The sequence below is a fragment of the Cloeon dipterum genome, chromosome 4, assembly GCF_949628265.1.
Source record: "Cloeon dipterum chromosome 4, ieCloDipt1.1, whole genome shotgun sequence".
NCBI classification, from domain to species: Eukaryota; Metazoa; Arthropoda; class Insecta; order Ephemeroptera; family Baetidae; genus Cloeon; species Cloeon dipterum.
In genome coordinates, this window is record NC_088789.1 from 13,219,239 (window position 1) to 13,232,936 (window position 13,698).

The following is a 13,698-nucleotide window of genomic DNA, read 5'->3' on the forward strand; positions in this document are numbered from 1 at the left end:
GCACTAAGATTGAATCTGACCAAGAAATCAAATTTTACGCCTTATTCTCAAGTTAAAATCAATTTATTTTTAGTGTTGAGTTGATGCCTTGCGTAATCAGGCGATATCAGGCCATCCTGAAGCTTGCAGTGCTGCCAACATAACTTTGTAACTTAATAGTACTTCGACACTTCGACAGCTGCTCTTACTACGTATTACTAGAGGTAATGGCAGTTTGTTTACGAATCTTGCCATTCATTCCTGCGCAATTAAAATTTTAAAGTAATGTAATTGTTTGATCAAAGATAGATTGACAATAGTTACATTCTTTTTCACTACTTTTTCCCACACATTCAAGCTAGAGGCCGTGCATGGTTGCGTTCAATTTTTCAGTACGTATCATATCTATATCTTTTTATATACATAAATTATTGCGGCTCAACAAAATCACAGACTCTGGATCACACTCGTGTTTAGTGTTTAGTCTTGGTAGCATGGTAGCGGAAAAATTGAGCAACTTTCAACAACCAACTGCGAATTCCCTTGTTGCTTGAAAAAGGGAACAATCAATTCTACAATGCAAATTTGGGTGTTTGTTGGGCGATGCGCAATTTTACCGCGACCAGGAATTTTGTGTGTTATGTACATTATTATGAATTAATATTGATTTTTTGAAGAAAATATTGACCAATTGAGTATGAAGTGATGCAAGATTTTATTGCAACTTCTATACGAGATATAATAGTAACCAACTTCAAATATATTGATAACATGAGCAAGAGAATGTGGTAATGATTATGTTAGACTTAATGCTGTGGTAGCGCCCCTTCCCAGTAACCCTTGACATAAAAGGGTTGGATTTTTATTTTGTTATTAAGTTGAATTATAATTATTGTTTAGTGATTTTTTGCAACACTCAAATTTGTTTTTCCTTGTGAGCTTGTGAGAAGTTCCTAACTAAAAGGCTCTTCCACAGCGATAAATTCTTACATAATCATGGACACTACCACTGATAAAATCTCGTTTCTATGAGATGTTTATGTGAAAAATAAATAAAAATTGCCTGCATTGTGTAGTAGTTTACAGGGATTCTTGCTTAAACTGTTTTGTAGTGGAGGCGTTTGAAAACGTTAAACTGATCCTCCTCGATGAGAACGAGTTTGAATTCTCCGTCGCCTTCCTCCTTCTTGTACAAATTCAGCTCAAAATCTTTGAAGTCCTTCTCAGTGCTGCAGAATCTACAGCCATTTCTGCGGAAGATCCTTCTGCCCTGCTTTTCGCCATAGATCACCTCCAGAGTTAAAGATGCCTTTTTAGGCACCACAATATTCTGTTTGATCGTGATCCACTCATTAAGCCTTAAACTTATTTTGCATAAATTAATATTTTTGAAACTCACACTATTTTAAAATAATACAAATTTTAGATTCATTTTTAAGTCATTTTCCTATTGATTAATCCAGGAATATTAATGTTTTACCTCTCGCGTGGCGTTATTGAAATCTCCTTGTTGAGCATTTCGCAGCCTCTGTGCTGAACTATGGCACGGACTTTCAAATTTTCCATCTTGTTCCCTATCTCAAACGAAACCTGATGAATCTTTACCTGCAATCTAAAATAATTGTTCAATTTAAATAATTAACACTCAGCGCTTATACAAATCTTACCCATTTTCTGGTTCATCAGATGATTTGCCCACAATGTCGACCATGCTCTCGTCCAAGGGACAGAAGATCTCAAAGTCCTTGATCTCAACGCACTCATTGGCGACAAAAGAAAAAACATTCTTGAATTGTGCATTGGTAAAACTTTTGTAATCTGCTCTCGCTATAACATCTTTGGCATCCTTGAAGGGCCCCAGCATTAGACACTTTGGCTCAGACTTCCTCGGCGTTGAATTTGGATTAAGGGTCCCTTCTGGGAAGATGGCTTGTTTAGACAGGAAGCGGACATATTGGTGTTGTTTGTGAATCAAGAACTTCTTCTCATCCATGTTCAGCCAGTGGGCGATTTCTTTCAGATCCTGCGTCTTTACTGTCAGCAGACGGAGTTCCTTAAGAATATTGTTGCGGAAAAACTCCCTGGTTACCGTGAAAAGACAGTTAAATCAATCTTTTGACAAACAAAACTTACTTAGCCTGCTCCGGTTGATTCTCATCATATCTTCCCTTTGCGTATTGGAAACACGCCTTGACCAAGGATATTTCAGAGTTAATGTTCATCTCATCAAAACCCAAGAATGTTTGCAGAGCTTTAACGTCAATGCTTAAAAAGTCTTGAGTACGTGCCAGAAGGGATTCTGTATTTTTTACCAACAACTGTAATTGTCACCTGGAGGTTGAAGCAGATATCTTTTGTGATTTAGTTTTCCTAATAAATACCTTTGTGCAAGCAGAGTGAAGATATTTATTGTCAAGGTGATTGCTAAAAATCTTCCAAACATTTTGCTCAAATTGAAAGTCCTGCTTAGTGACTAGCTTATTGGCAGTCTCCTCTGCAAGTTCCTGCAAACCAAACTTTTTAGCAGCGGCAGCTAGTTCAATGCAGTCACTCAGGTTTCCAACTTCGGTAGGAATCTCGCCAGTGTGACAGTACCTAGGGCAAATTAGTTTTATTGATAATTTTAAAGTTATTAAAAATAGCTTTTTTTAACGGAGTAGCTTGCTGAGTTCTATCTACTCATTTTTGATAAGACAAAAGTTATGCAAAAAATTCAACTAAAAACTTACTCCAAAATCATACGAAAAATTGTGATATTGGTGTCCTCAATTTTGATTTCCTCTTCTTTGGAACTGGAAATCTGTTGTCCAAGGATTTTGCTTTTTTCCTGCAGGACACTTTTGTTCCCGAATAGTTTCTATTCAATTTGCTTTGGTTATAAATGGTAGAAATTTATAAGTATATATGCACTACCATTTCATTCTCAATAGAGCCGAATGTGAACACAATGTCTGTTCCTATACCGTTACGCAGGTTAGTAATCTTCTTATTTTCATTTGTTTTCTCCGGCATCTTTCCACCTTTGAAATTTCTTCCTGCTTAAAGCACCAATCAGCCTCAAAATCTCTGCCAAAAAAAAAATTAATAGATTGCTAAATAGACGGAGAATCCAAGATTCACAGAAATTTCTAGATAGAACAAAGAACAAGGCTCGTCAAGAATTCTGACAATTCAACCGAAAGTACAAAATTGCCATGCTTATTTGGAGTGTCTGAATTTTTTAAATTGCATATATTGCAATGGGTGCAATCTTGACATGTTTGCTCTAGCATGCGGCATAAAATGCGTAGAATTTTCCTTGACAAGCGCATCCCCAAGACAAGAAAATTAATTATTTTTTAAAAGCAATTGACTTTCTTTAACTAATTTGATTGCCATACAACCTTAAAACCCTAAAAACTTTGCGATCACTGCAAAAAAAAGAAAACCTATAAAAAAATTTTTTCAAGTCATTCATGTTAAATGAAAGTTTAATTAGGGTTGGATCCAAAAGTTAATATTTTATATCGAGAAATTTTTTAATGAGTCGGATCGCAATTAGGTAATCGTTATTATTTTAGAATTGGGAGATTTTCTGAAGGTGAATTCTGTCAACTAGCAATGCGTAACCAACCTGGCTCTGAAGTTGTAACCGCAGGGCCCTCCACTCTCCACTTGTCGCAATAACATAGGTTGCTTGACTTGACTGTCACTTGTATGATCGTAAGATTATTTTTAAGGAGAGAGGCTATTATACTGCGTTATTATGCACCCTGGTGGTCACACTTCTCAATGAAATTCACCAGTTGTTAAAGCCCTTAGTGTTTGAAGCCGCCAACAGATGGCACCACCATAATATATATTTTCTTAATAAATATAATTTGAAGGAACTTCCGCTGCGATTTCAGACTCAATCCAGCTGCTGCGCATTCATAATTTAATAACCAGAAATTTAAACTTACTTTTGAAACTAAAACCAAAATCAGTCCAGCCATTCACCGTATAAACGTCGAACACTATAATTAAGGGTTTATACAACTTTATTGGTGGGTTGTTGAGTTTTTCTAAACGTTGTTTTCCTTTCAAACACGTCATGCAGAACAAAAGATAATGCAATCAATATGACGGCGTGGATGATTCAGTGCATTTTGAATACTTTTTTTGGCTGTCCCAGCAATTATTTTGCCTAATTTTTCCCGTCATATCACTGCTGACTTAATTTTTATAGTGTTATATTATGGTGTTGGAAATGAATATGAGTATAATTTTCGATTCAAAACTTTGAGAGCTACCCGGATTTTAGGGTTTTATGAAAAACATTAAATTGGCTATATATACTTCGAAATCTATATTAAGATATCAAGCTGAACCAAAAATCATTTTAAGCAACTTTTTATGCTGGACAACTTTTGTGGGGATGGTGATCTATAGTAACGGTGTGAAAAACCAGAAGGATGACTTCAAACACTAAGCATAAACCCTTAGTGTTTGAAGCCGCCAACAGATGGTGCAACCAAAGACTTTCTTAAAAAATTTTGTTTTGAGCGATTTGAGGCGTTTCCGCTGCGATTTCAGACTAACTATTTAGTATTCTTAGCTATTTATTATTTATTTATTTTTTTTAGTATTCTAGCTATTTAGTATTCTTAAATTTATTTGCTTTTTTTTGACGTGCTGATAACCAAAATCGGTTAAGCCATTCGCCGTAAAAACGTTGAAAAAATTTTTATTTCAAAAAATAGTTTTTCACGATTCTACGGCGATTGGCTGAACCGATTTTTGTTTTCAGCATGTCAAAAAAAGCATATTAATTGAAGAATGCACAGCAGCTAGATTGAGTCTGAAATCGCAGCGGGAGTGCCTTAAAAGCGAAAGTCTACGGTGGCGCCATCTGTTGGCGGCTTCGAACACTTAGGGTTTATGCAACTGGTGAATTCTAAAAACGCGATAGGAGGCTGAAGAAGGAAAAGGGGAGTTAGTTACCACCCTGAAACCTTAATTGCTCGTCAGAGGGCACCAAGACGAGTTAAACGCGGTAGTCAGTTTTTTATTATCTGACCAGCAAACGCCGAGATGTCGCGTTCTTCAGTTGATAAATAAATTTTGATTTTTCGACTGGAAACCGGTTTTTTACCTTATCTTAAATATCTAAAAAAATTAAACATCACCGTCGTGAAAATTTCAGGGTAGAAAGAGAATACCATGTTTTGCTGACCTTCATATAAGTAAATCATGTGATTTTTTATATTCGATTTGAAACTCAAATTTGAAATTTGCTGACTTATTGCTAACACAAGTTTTCCACCAGAAAAATGTTGCTTCAAATAGGTGTTCAGTTAAGCTTGATATTCCGAGATATACCTGATTTTGTGTTAAAAAAACTTTAATCCGCGGCGTAAGCACTCAAAGTTTTGATTAGAAAATTTTACTCAGTATTCTTTTTGGGTCAACACCACCAAAATATTATTATGTAAAAATCAATACAGTGATGTGACGGCAAATATTTTTCATATGTGTGTATATATATATATGGGATAAAATTTTTGATTTTATCCATATATATATATATGTTTATATTTTCGTACATAAAATAATATTGAAAATGTTAATGTGCGTTGACCAACAAAAGCTAATAAAATCTTCATTTTCATTGAAATTGCTTTGGTTGTATAGTGAGTAATATAAGGTACTTAATATTCACTAATTAAAAAATTTCAATAGCTAGGTGAATTCTTTAACTTTCACGCATTTAAGCCAAAATTTCCTGACTCCTGGGGCTGTTGAGCGAGATTTGACTTGAATGTCGAATGTTTTCTTACAACAAAAACAAATTATATTATTCCATGTAAAAAAGAGATCAAAAAGCTTGTGAGAAAAGCAAACTGCTGATAAACATTTTGGAAACAAATTGACGAAGGTTGTGTTTAGGAGAACAATACCAGAGTGATTTAGCCCAGCTATATTAATTTTCAATATCGTCTTCGCGGCTCTCCTGCTGTTTCACATTGGCCTCCTCTGCTTGCCGTGTTGCATTTTATTTTAACATAATTAATGCATAATTTATGCATAATATATATTACCTATATTATTATCTTCAAAATTAAGCGATTTTTAACTTTAATTAGTGTAATCTGAATAATAATCAATAGAATGCACGTGAGGAAAATAATAGTATAGTAGTTTGTAAATATTATGCCTTTTATCATAATTTAAACAGCATGATGGTTTTTATTTCTATAAAATAATTAGTCTAAAAATGTTGGCAGCTATGTTTAAATGCTCCCATCACTATCACGCATGTGCGACGGCAAACAGCAGCTCGACCAGCAGACGGGGATAGGATAGACGGCCGCAGCACCTGATACACCAGCGCACACAAAAGCAATGAGCTGCAGCAGAGGGCAAAAACAACAGCTCGCGCTTCTCCATTAATGGTCCATCATGGATTTTCCAACGCCTGGCGACTCAGCCGACCTGGGCTATTCTCTTAATGAAGACCGTTTCAATGGTTCCTCTGTGTCTGGGGCGGAATACATACTCGGGGAGCAGGTGCACCAAATGTCGCTTGAGCCCCTTGAGCCAAACTCGGCTAGTTATGATTGCCATCAGGACCAGCAGCAGTTCGCTGCAGAGGAATATGAATACTGGAATCAAGTATGATATAACAAATATCAGACTATATATTATTTGGACTATAATTTTTTCCTTAAATTCATGCGCATGCCATTATTTTGATCTATATTTGCACCAAACTCATTCAAAAACCATATTTTGAGGATTGAGCTAAATAAATCACATTTACCTTCATATTTTGATTTATTATTAAAGAATGTGAAGGTTTACAGAGTATACACATTGTAATATCTAATATTATCTAAAAACCGCAAAACTCAATTTTCAGGATTCCGTGATTGGCGAACTAACTGCTGAGGAGATCCGCTGGTTTTACAAATCAGACACTGACAAGCGATGGACTGAGTTCAACGGATATGATTCACATCATATCGAATTTTTGTATCGACAGTACAATCAAGAGTGGCATCAGGTCTATAACGAACAGCAAAGCAATGGAGGCGAGGGAGTCGGAGTGAAAATTCCAAAACACCAAATTGTCGTCAGAGGAGGCATGTACGAGGTTGACGTCCACTCATGGAAAGGCTACTCCATATTTTGGCCAGGTTTTTATTTTTCCACGTCTGACGCAATGACGTTGAAATTCGACATGTCACAGTGGAAATATTATTGCAGGCGAGGAATTCCAAGTTACAAGAGGAACTTGGTTTTACGGTACCACCTGGCAACCCGTCGAGTACCCACCCTGTGAAACAATAGAGCACATGCATCTCCAGCTATTTTGTGGGCAGAGGCTATCTGACTATGCTGACTCTGGCTTATCTCAGAAAGAAGGCAAAATAATATAAAATTCCATATTTGAATTAACTTATATAACTCAAATGATTACAGTTTGGCACACCGAACAACTGCCTGAATTCCATGTAGACTGGCACTCTCCCAAAGATGTGTTCCTCCACAATGAAACTGCACCTTCTAAGCTAATGAGAAGCGTGACTCAGAAATTGGGATTTCAAAAACGTAAAAAACAATAAACTTTTCATAAATATAACATGCTAATTAATTTATTATCTGTGCCATCACAGCAACAGGGTGTCGCTTGATGAGAGGATATAAGACTCCAGCTTTAGCTACTGACTCAGCAGATAGAATCACAGACATCACTCATCTTGTTTTTGTTATTCATGGCATTGGCCAGAAGATGGACATCGGAAGAATAATCAAGAATAGTAACAGGTAAGAATCAACTGACGCTTGAATCGAGATTTTAAATATTTAATGAGAAAAATCTATTCCAGTTTCAGGGATTGTGTGACATGGCTTCAGAATAAATATTTCCCCAACTCCACTGATAGGCCAGAATTTTTTCCTGTGGAATGGCGAACGTCTTTGAAGCTCGATGGGGGTAAATATGACTTCCTACACTTTTCAGTTCAATTTGACTGTAGCAAATAGTAGAGAGGTCTAAATGCATAAATATTACATATCGATAACAGCAGATAGCAGGATGTGCATTGCGGTTTTCAGACATTTCTTACTTTTTACTTGTTATAGCTTGTGTGGCAAAGGTTTTTGTGATTACATACTTTGCGTATTTTTCCATCCAACTATTGTTTGTTTATCGCAATAGAGGTACTACAAAAATCTTTTTATGAAAAAAATTGCAATCTTAAAAATGTTGATAAATCATTCCATCTCGGCCAGGTTTTGGCCACTCCTGTAGGCCTTGTCCCTTGTCATGAGTAGCCAAAACCTTTTCGAGATGAAAATATTTCGACTTTTTTTAACAACACAACGCGGACAAGTCCCATTTTTCATCATAATGCATTCCTCAAGTGAAGAATTCCTTAGAAAATAATTTTGTTGCCTAAAAAAAATTATTGATTCTCTAGCACAGTTTGGTAAAAGGGTTTAATAGTAGGAACCAATGAACCAGTGAAAATCTTTGCCTTAAGGAGGAATGATAGTGGATTTCCCCGCCAAATCCTTTAACACACATACAGATTGGGTCCTAAAAATCATGTACAGTTAAAAAAATACATAGGCAGCACTGTAAATTTTCGAGAAAATCGGCCTCAAACTTAGCATTGTTTTAAATGGAGAATTTTCAACGGAATTGTGTAATCGCGATTTACTCTGAAATTCCGCATTTCCCCAAAAAAAGACTCTGGCTATCCGATAGATCTCGATGAGAGGATTCCAAATCATGTGAGAAAACATAGTGCAGCACTGTAAATTTCGGAGAAAATTGGCAAAAACAATCTGATTGGTCAGCGCCCAGCGCTGCTGGCCAACAGAGGGGGGCGTTTCATGCCGTCGCTTCTGGTTGCATTACAGAAGGTGGCCGGCGCGCAACTCAATTATCATTTTAATTACGTTTTCATTATCAGAAAAATTTGAAATTTTCGCACATGGTAGCAAATGAATCTGTCCTTGAAAATCAATAAAAAATTTATTTATATTACACGCAGTCTCTGATAGCCATAAGGGTCCGAGTTTGCCTCTGAAAATCATTTAAATTATTAAAATAAAAAAAACATTTTTTCTGAGATGATTCTTGAATAAATTAACTTAATTTTGGGTATTTTGATTTTCCCCAAAAAATTTTAAACGTTCTTTAACGGCCAGCTGAAATTTTCAGACGATTTTTTTTCAAAAATGGTGAATTTGAGAAAATTTTGCTGAGTGGGGAAAAACTGGAAATTTAATCAGCTTTCAGAATTTAGGCAGTATTTAAAGCTACTATGAACTAGTGAATTTTAATGAGGCCAAACACAGACCCCTTTTGAAAATCTGCAATTTTTGAAAAAATAAAAAATTTCTTTGAAGACTCAAAAGCACTATTTTTTATTTTCTCACTGTTAAATTTTCATAAATTTTCTCACCCCGGAAGCAATTAATTTCCTATGCTAAAAAAAGAGGGCGTAACCGGTAAAATTCGAAAAATTAGATTTTGGGGCACTTTTGGTCAGAAGTACATGGAAAAAATAGGTCAGTTAGGGTTAACTCAACATGAAATTTCATTTTTTTAAATAAAAAAATCACTATCATTCCACTTTAAAAAGCTAGAGAGGATAAAATAAACCTTTCCTATGAAACGCTGCACAGAGTTGGGAGCCCCTAGAAATTATGGTATACGTCATGATCACGTGGCAGCGAGGCCGGTTGCATACATACCCCAACCGTGCTCATGTTTCCCTTAAAGTGTTCTAGAATAATTCATTTATCAGCGTCCCATTCAGCGTCTTGATTTTAGAATATGTAGAAAACCTCCATTTATAAGTTTAATGCCAAGATCAAAACTTTAGTAGACATATAAATTAAGTAGAGTTAAAATAAAATTAGCTATTAAAGAGGACTAGCTCCCCTCTAGCAATGGCCTATACAGCCTATTGCCATGTGTAGTTCCGGGCAGATGGGGGCGCATTGCTATCCAAGGTGTCTTTGGAGGAAAGTCCCCGGATCAAGGTCAGAGAGTCTCATGGCTCAAGGTCATCGACCCGTGACATCGCTAGGCTATGGAGTGGAAGGGGTCAAACCTGGATCTGCAGCCTGGTGGTCGCGTGGTGCTTGTCAAAGCAAAGTCATGCAATGGGCCCGTGCAGGGCTTACTTAACGGGGCTTATCACCCTTCATCTGCCTTTTTGTTTCACGTTTCAACATTTAATGTAGAATAAATTTAATGACTCTTGTGTGCATGTTTAGAAAATGGATCAAAACTTCTTGGCTTTTCAGTTTGCTCATTTAAAAAAGTTAGATATTTAGCATAGATAAATTTTGGCAGAATATATTATATATTTCATAAAAATTTGTGCGATGGTCAAAGGAAATCTGTAATATTATTAAAATTTTGTCAATAATTGAAGCTCATTTGGCTGTTAAAGTTTCACTTCAAGTTTGCTTACATTTTTTACCACTTAACCAGTTCATTGACATAAATAATAATTTCGTGCAAAGTAATCTTTTTAAACCAAACTTTTATTATTTTAGACCTAGTATCGGCCATTACTCCTCTTCATTTGGAAAAGCTTCGGTCCTTACTGAATGCCAGCGCAATGGACATCATGTATTACACAAGCCCGCTGTTTGGGCAAGAGGTATCTAAATTTATAACCGCGTGTGTTTTCCGCTTTACTATACGATGGTTGTTCTTGAACAGATTCAAGCTGGCTTATGCGTCGAACTGAACCGGCTATATTCGATGTTCCTTGAACGCTATCCTAACTTCAAAGAAAATGGCGGGAAAGTAATTATAACGCTCATTACTTCTCTTGGCAAACATTATTTCATTGACAATTTTAGTGTTCTGTTGTCGCTCACTCCCTCGGCTGTGTCATCCTTTACGACATAGTGACTGGGTGGTTGCCAAATGATCCCATGGCGTGTCTTCAGGTTTAATAATTTTTTACTGCGTTGTCGATTGTGTCGTTAATATGGTAATGAAATCCGCAGAAAGCTAACAGCTCAGAGGGCAGGGAAGAGATGCTCAAGAAGTCTGGGCTATTGTTCGAGGCAAGTGCTGCAGATAAAATCATAAAAGAAACAAGCAGCAACAAGTTTGTTTTTCAGATTGAGAACATGTTTTGTCTTGGATCTCCGCTGTCAGTCTTCTTAGCATTGAGGTGGAAAGACCCGCATGAGCCGGAAAACCACGACAAAGTCCTCCCACCAAAATTGTGCAAGCGACTGTACAACGTTTTCCACCCTGCTGACCCTGTCGCGTACAGGTAAAATAATTTTCCAACTGCCAGCCTCTTAATTACTCACCTCTCGCTTAGATTGGAACCTCTTTTGGTGAAGGCGTACAAAACCATCGCTCCTCTAACTCTGCAATCATACAACGCAAGTGCCAAGATGCCCTATGACCTGATGCCACTGGAGCCGATCCAAACTGAATCAATATACTTGAGGAAGATAGCCTCTGCTGGTGATTATTCGGACAGAGATGAAGCAACCCCAGAACCTGTGAGCAGTTCGATTCCATCACCGCCTACTCCATCCAGGGGTTAGTTGGCTCAATTTGAAATAGTATTGCCATTTAACGTGTAATATAACAATTTAATTCTGCGCAGATCGGTGGAGTTTGTGGAGTTTGATGAGAGGTGGTCGTCGCTCTGTTCAGGCAGAGGGAAGCCATGAGCCTATTGTCAAAGGTAAAATTTGATAGATATCACATTTTTCAAAATAGCTAACAACTTTTAACGATTTGAAGGATAGTTTTATAGTTGTTACTAACTTGCATATTTTTCCAATTTTTAACGTACTCGATTAGAAGGCTCAGGATCCCCAACTCATCATCATGAAAATGCTTTGAGAGGTAAAGCAAGCAAAAGCATGATGTAGTACTGTTTTGATGTTTCGCTTCTTGTAGAGTTTGTTGTTCACAATCATATCAGCTTCCACTTATTTCTTTCCTTGAAGGAAGAAGAGCTAATTTTGCTGAAATTCTATATCTCGACTTTCAGCTACCCTGCTCAATTTTCTGAAGTGAATTTTGTGATAAATTAATCTTATTTTTTCCCTCTTTATTTCCCTAGGGCTAGAACACAGGCTGGACTTTGTTTTGAGAGAAAACCAATTAGCCACAAGCTACTTTGCCGCTTTGACATCACACACCGCATACTGGGAAAACTATGACGTCGCATTTTTCATCCTAACCCGTTTGTTCCCTCAACTGGAACAGGAAGCCCAATTGCCTACAAACTTTGTTGATGGGTAAGCAATTAAATCTCATATGTTTAATTCAACCTTTCGAGTCAAGCATGATAGTGATTCTGTTATTTTTCCTTTCGTCAGATCGCCTTGCATTCAGAAGAATAGTCGTCTCATCTAGAACACTAGAATCTCATCTGTTTGTTATAATTTCTCACATCAAGTTATGGGAAATTAATGCCAGTATATTTAATTCCAACTGAGATTATTTGAACGCCAGTTAAGAAAAAATACGTGGCCAAATTCATTGTCATGAAAAAATCAAAAACATAAAAATTAATTTGCGTTTGTTCATTTGGTGTACTTTTTTATTATATCTGGAAAAATTTGTATTTAGTAATTATTTATTGGAATTAAGCCTTTTTTAAACTATTTTGGAAAGTATTGATTGAGCCATGACGGGTAACATAACAAGAAATATCTAAAAAGAATCAATAAGTATAGCCATACAATTTATATGCTATTTTTTCAGACCTAATTTTACGCAGTTAAAAGAGAAAAACGTGTCCGCCTATTCCTACTAGAGCCACTGGCTTGCACTAGTCTAATTTTATGACAAGCTCAAAATGCATTTTCCTCTTTTTAATTTCACTAAGTGATAATTTTGAATGTAATCTTAGTTCCAATTTTTGCATCGGCTTTCACATTCGTTTAAGCAACAGCATGTTGATCTTCACTTTTTCAAATTGATTACTTCACCTTAGGAGAACAGCTGCCATTTTTCAGGTCAAATTAGTTTGGCTTTTAAAAAGAGTTGTGATAATTGTCTACTTTTGTTCAAAATAATCTATTTGATCACAGGTGATTATATTGCGTAGTTTTAGTAATTTGAAATGAAAAATAGCCGTATTGATTAAGGACCACTGTAAATTTCGTCTGGCTATTATGCTGTCCACTTTTGATACTATGGTGAAACAACGTGCGCCAGTAATATGTAGTTGATGTCCGGTTTTTTTGGAAACCACTACGTGCCTGTGACATTAAAATTGATTAGCAAATTCGATTGTCGCACTTTGATGTCGCCCTCGGATAGCCATTGGAAAACTCTAATCAAATGTGTGTTTCTTTGGAGGTACGAACCGGAATCACCACCGGAGTTCTGTGGCTGAATCCTCCAGGCTGAAGCGGGAAATTCTCCCTTCAGTCAGTCAAACAGCTTCCTCCCCTCGCGGGACAACATTTTGTGTTGTATTGTACACAAACAAACAATATCGCGTTTCAGGTATACTTACAACAATATTGTAATAGGTCAAAATTGTGATATCAATCAGATAGCAGTCTTGAGCAAATTGCTTGCTACTTTTGATGATGTTTGTATATGCATTACCAAAGTGAACGTTATTGATGTACTATTAAAAAATAGACTAGCTTTGTAGTTTTTGTTAGGTAGATTTGTTCAATAAAGAAAATTTCGCAAATAAATTGAGTGTTTCTTTCAGAATAAAAGAAACCTAA

At 36.4% G+C, this 13,698-nt stretch overlaps 2 protein-coding genes across 2 annotated transcripts; one reads left to right on the plus strand and one right to left on the minus strand.

Moving 5' to 3' along the window:
* The first annotated feature begins 246 nt into the window (after positions 1-246).
* On the plus strand, positions 247-13,665 carry LOC135941688 (phospholipase DDHD1-like). Its single transcript, XM_065487343.1, has 17 exons — positions 247-371; positions 6,225-6,612; positions 6,860-7,136; positions 7,207-7,365; positions 7,423-7,551; positions 7,617-7,767; positions 7,830-7,936; positions 10,522-10,628; positions 10,691-10,777; positions 10,834-10,923; positions 10,984-11,043; positions 11,101-11,258; positions 11,310-11,536; positions 11,604-11,684; positions 11,804-11,848; positions 12,069-12,246; positions 12,328-13,665. Exons 2-17 carry the CDS (start codon positions 6,400-6,402, stop codon positions 12,362-12,364), a joined length of 2,106 nt encoding a protein of 701 aa, XP_065343415.1. The 5' UTR covers positions 247-371; positions 6,225-6,399; the 3' UTR covers positions 12,365-13,665.
* Positions 1,435-3,740, minus strand: LOC135941691 (uncharacterized). Its single transcript, XM_065487348.1, has 7 exons — positions 3,593-3,740; positions 2,893-3,045; positions 2,709-2,836; positions 2,361-2,574; positions 2,113-2,297; positions 1,647-2,060; positions 1,435-1,591 (listed from the first exon to the last, which is right to left on the minus strand). The coding sequence occupies exons 2-7, from the start codon at positions 2,989-2,991 to the stop codon at positions 1,456-1,458; spliced, it is 1,176 nt and encodes a 391-aa protein (XP_065343420.1). The 5' UTR covers positions 2,992-3,045; positions 3,593-3,740; the 3' UTR covers positions 1,435-1,455.
* Positions 13,666-13,698: the final 33 nt, after the last annotated feature.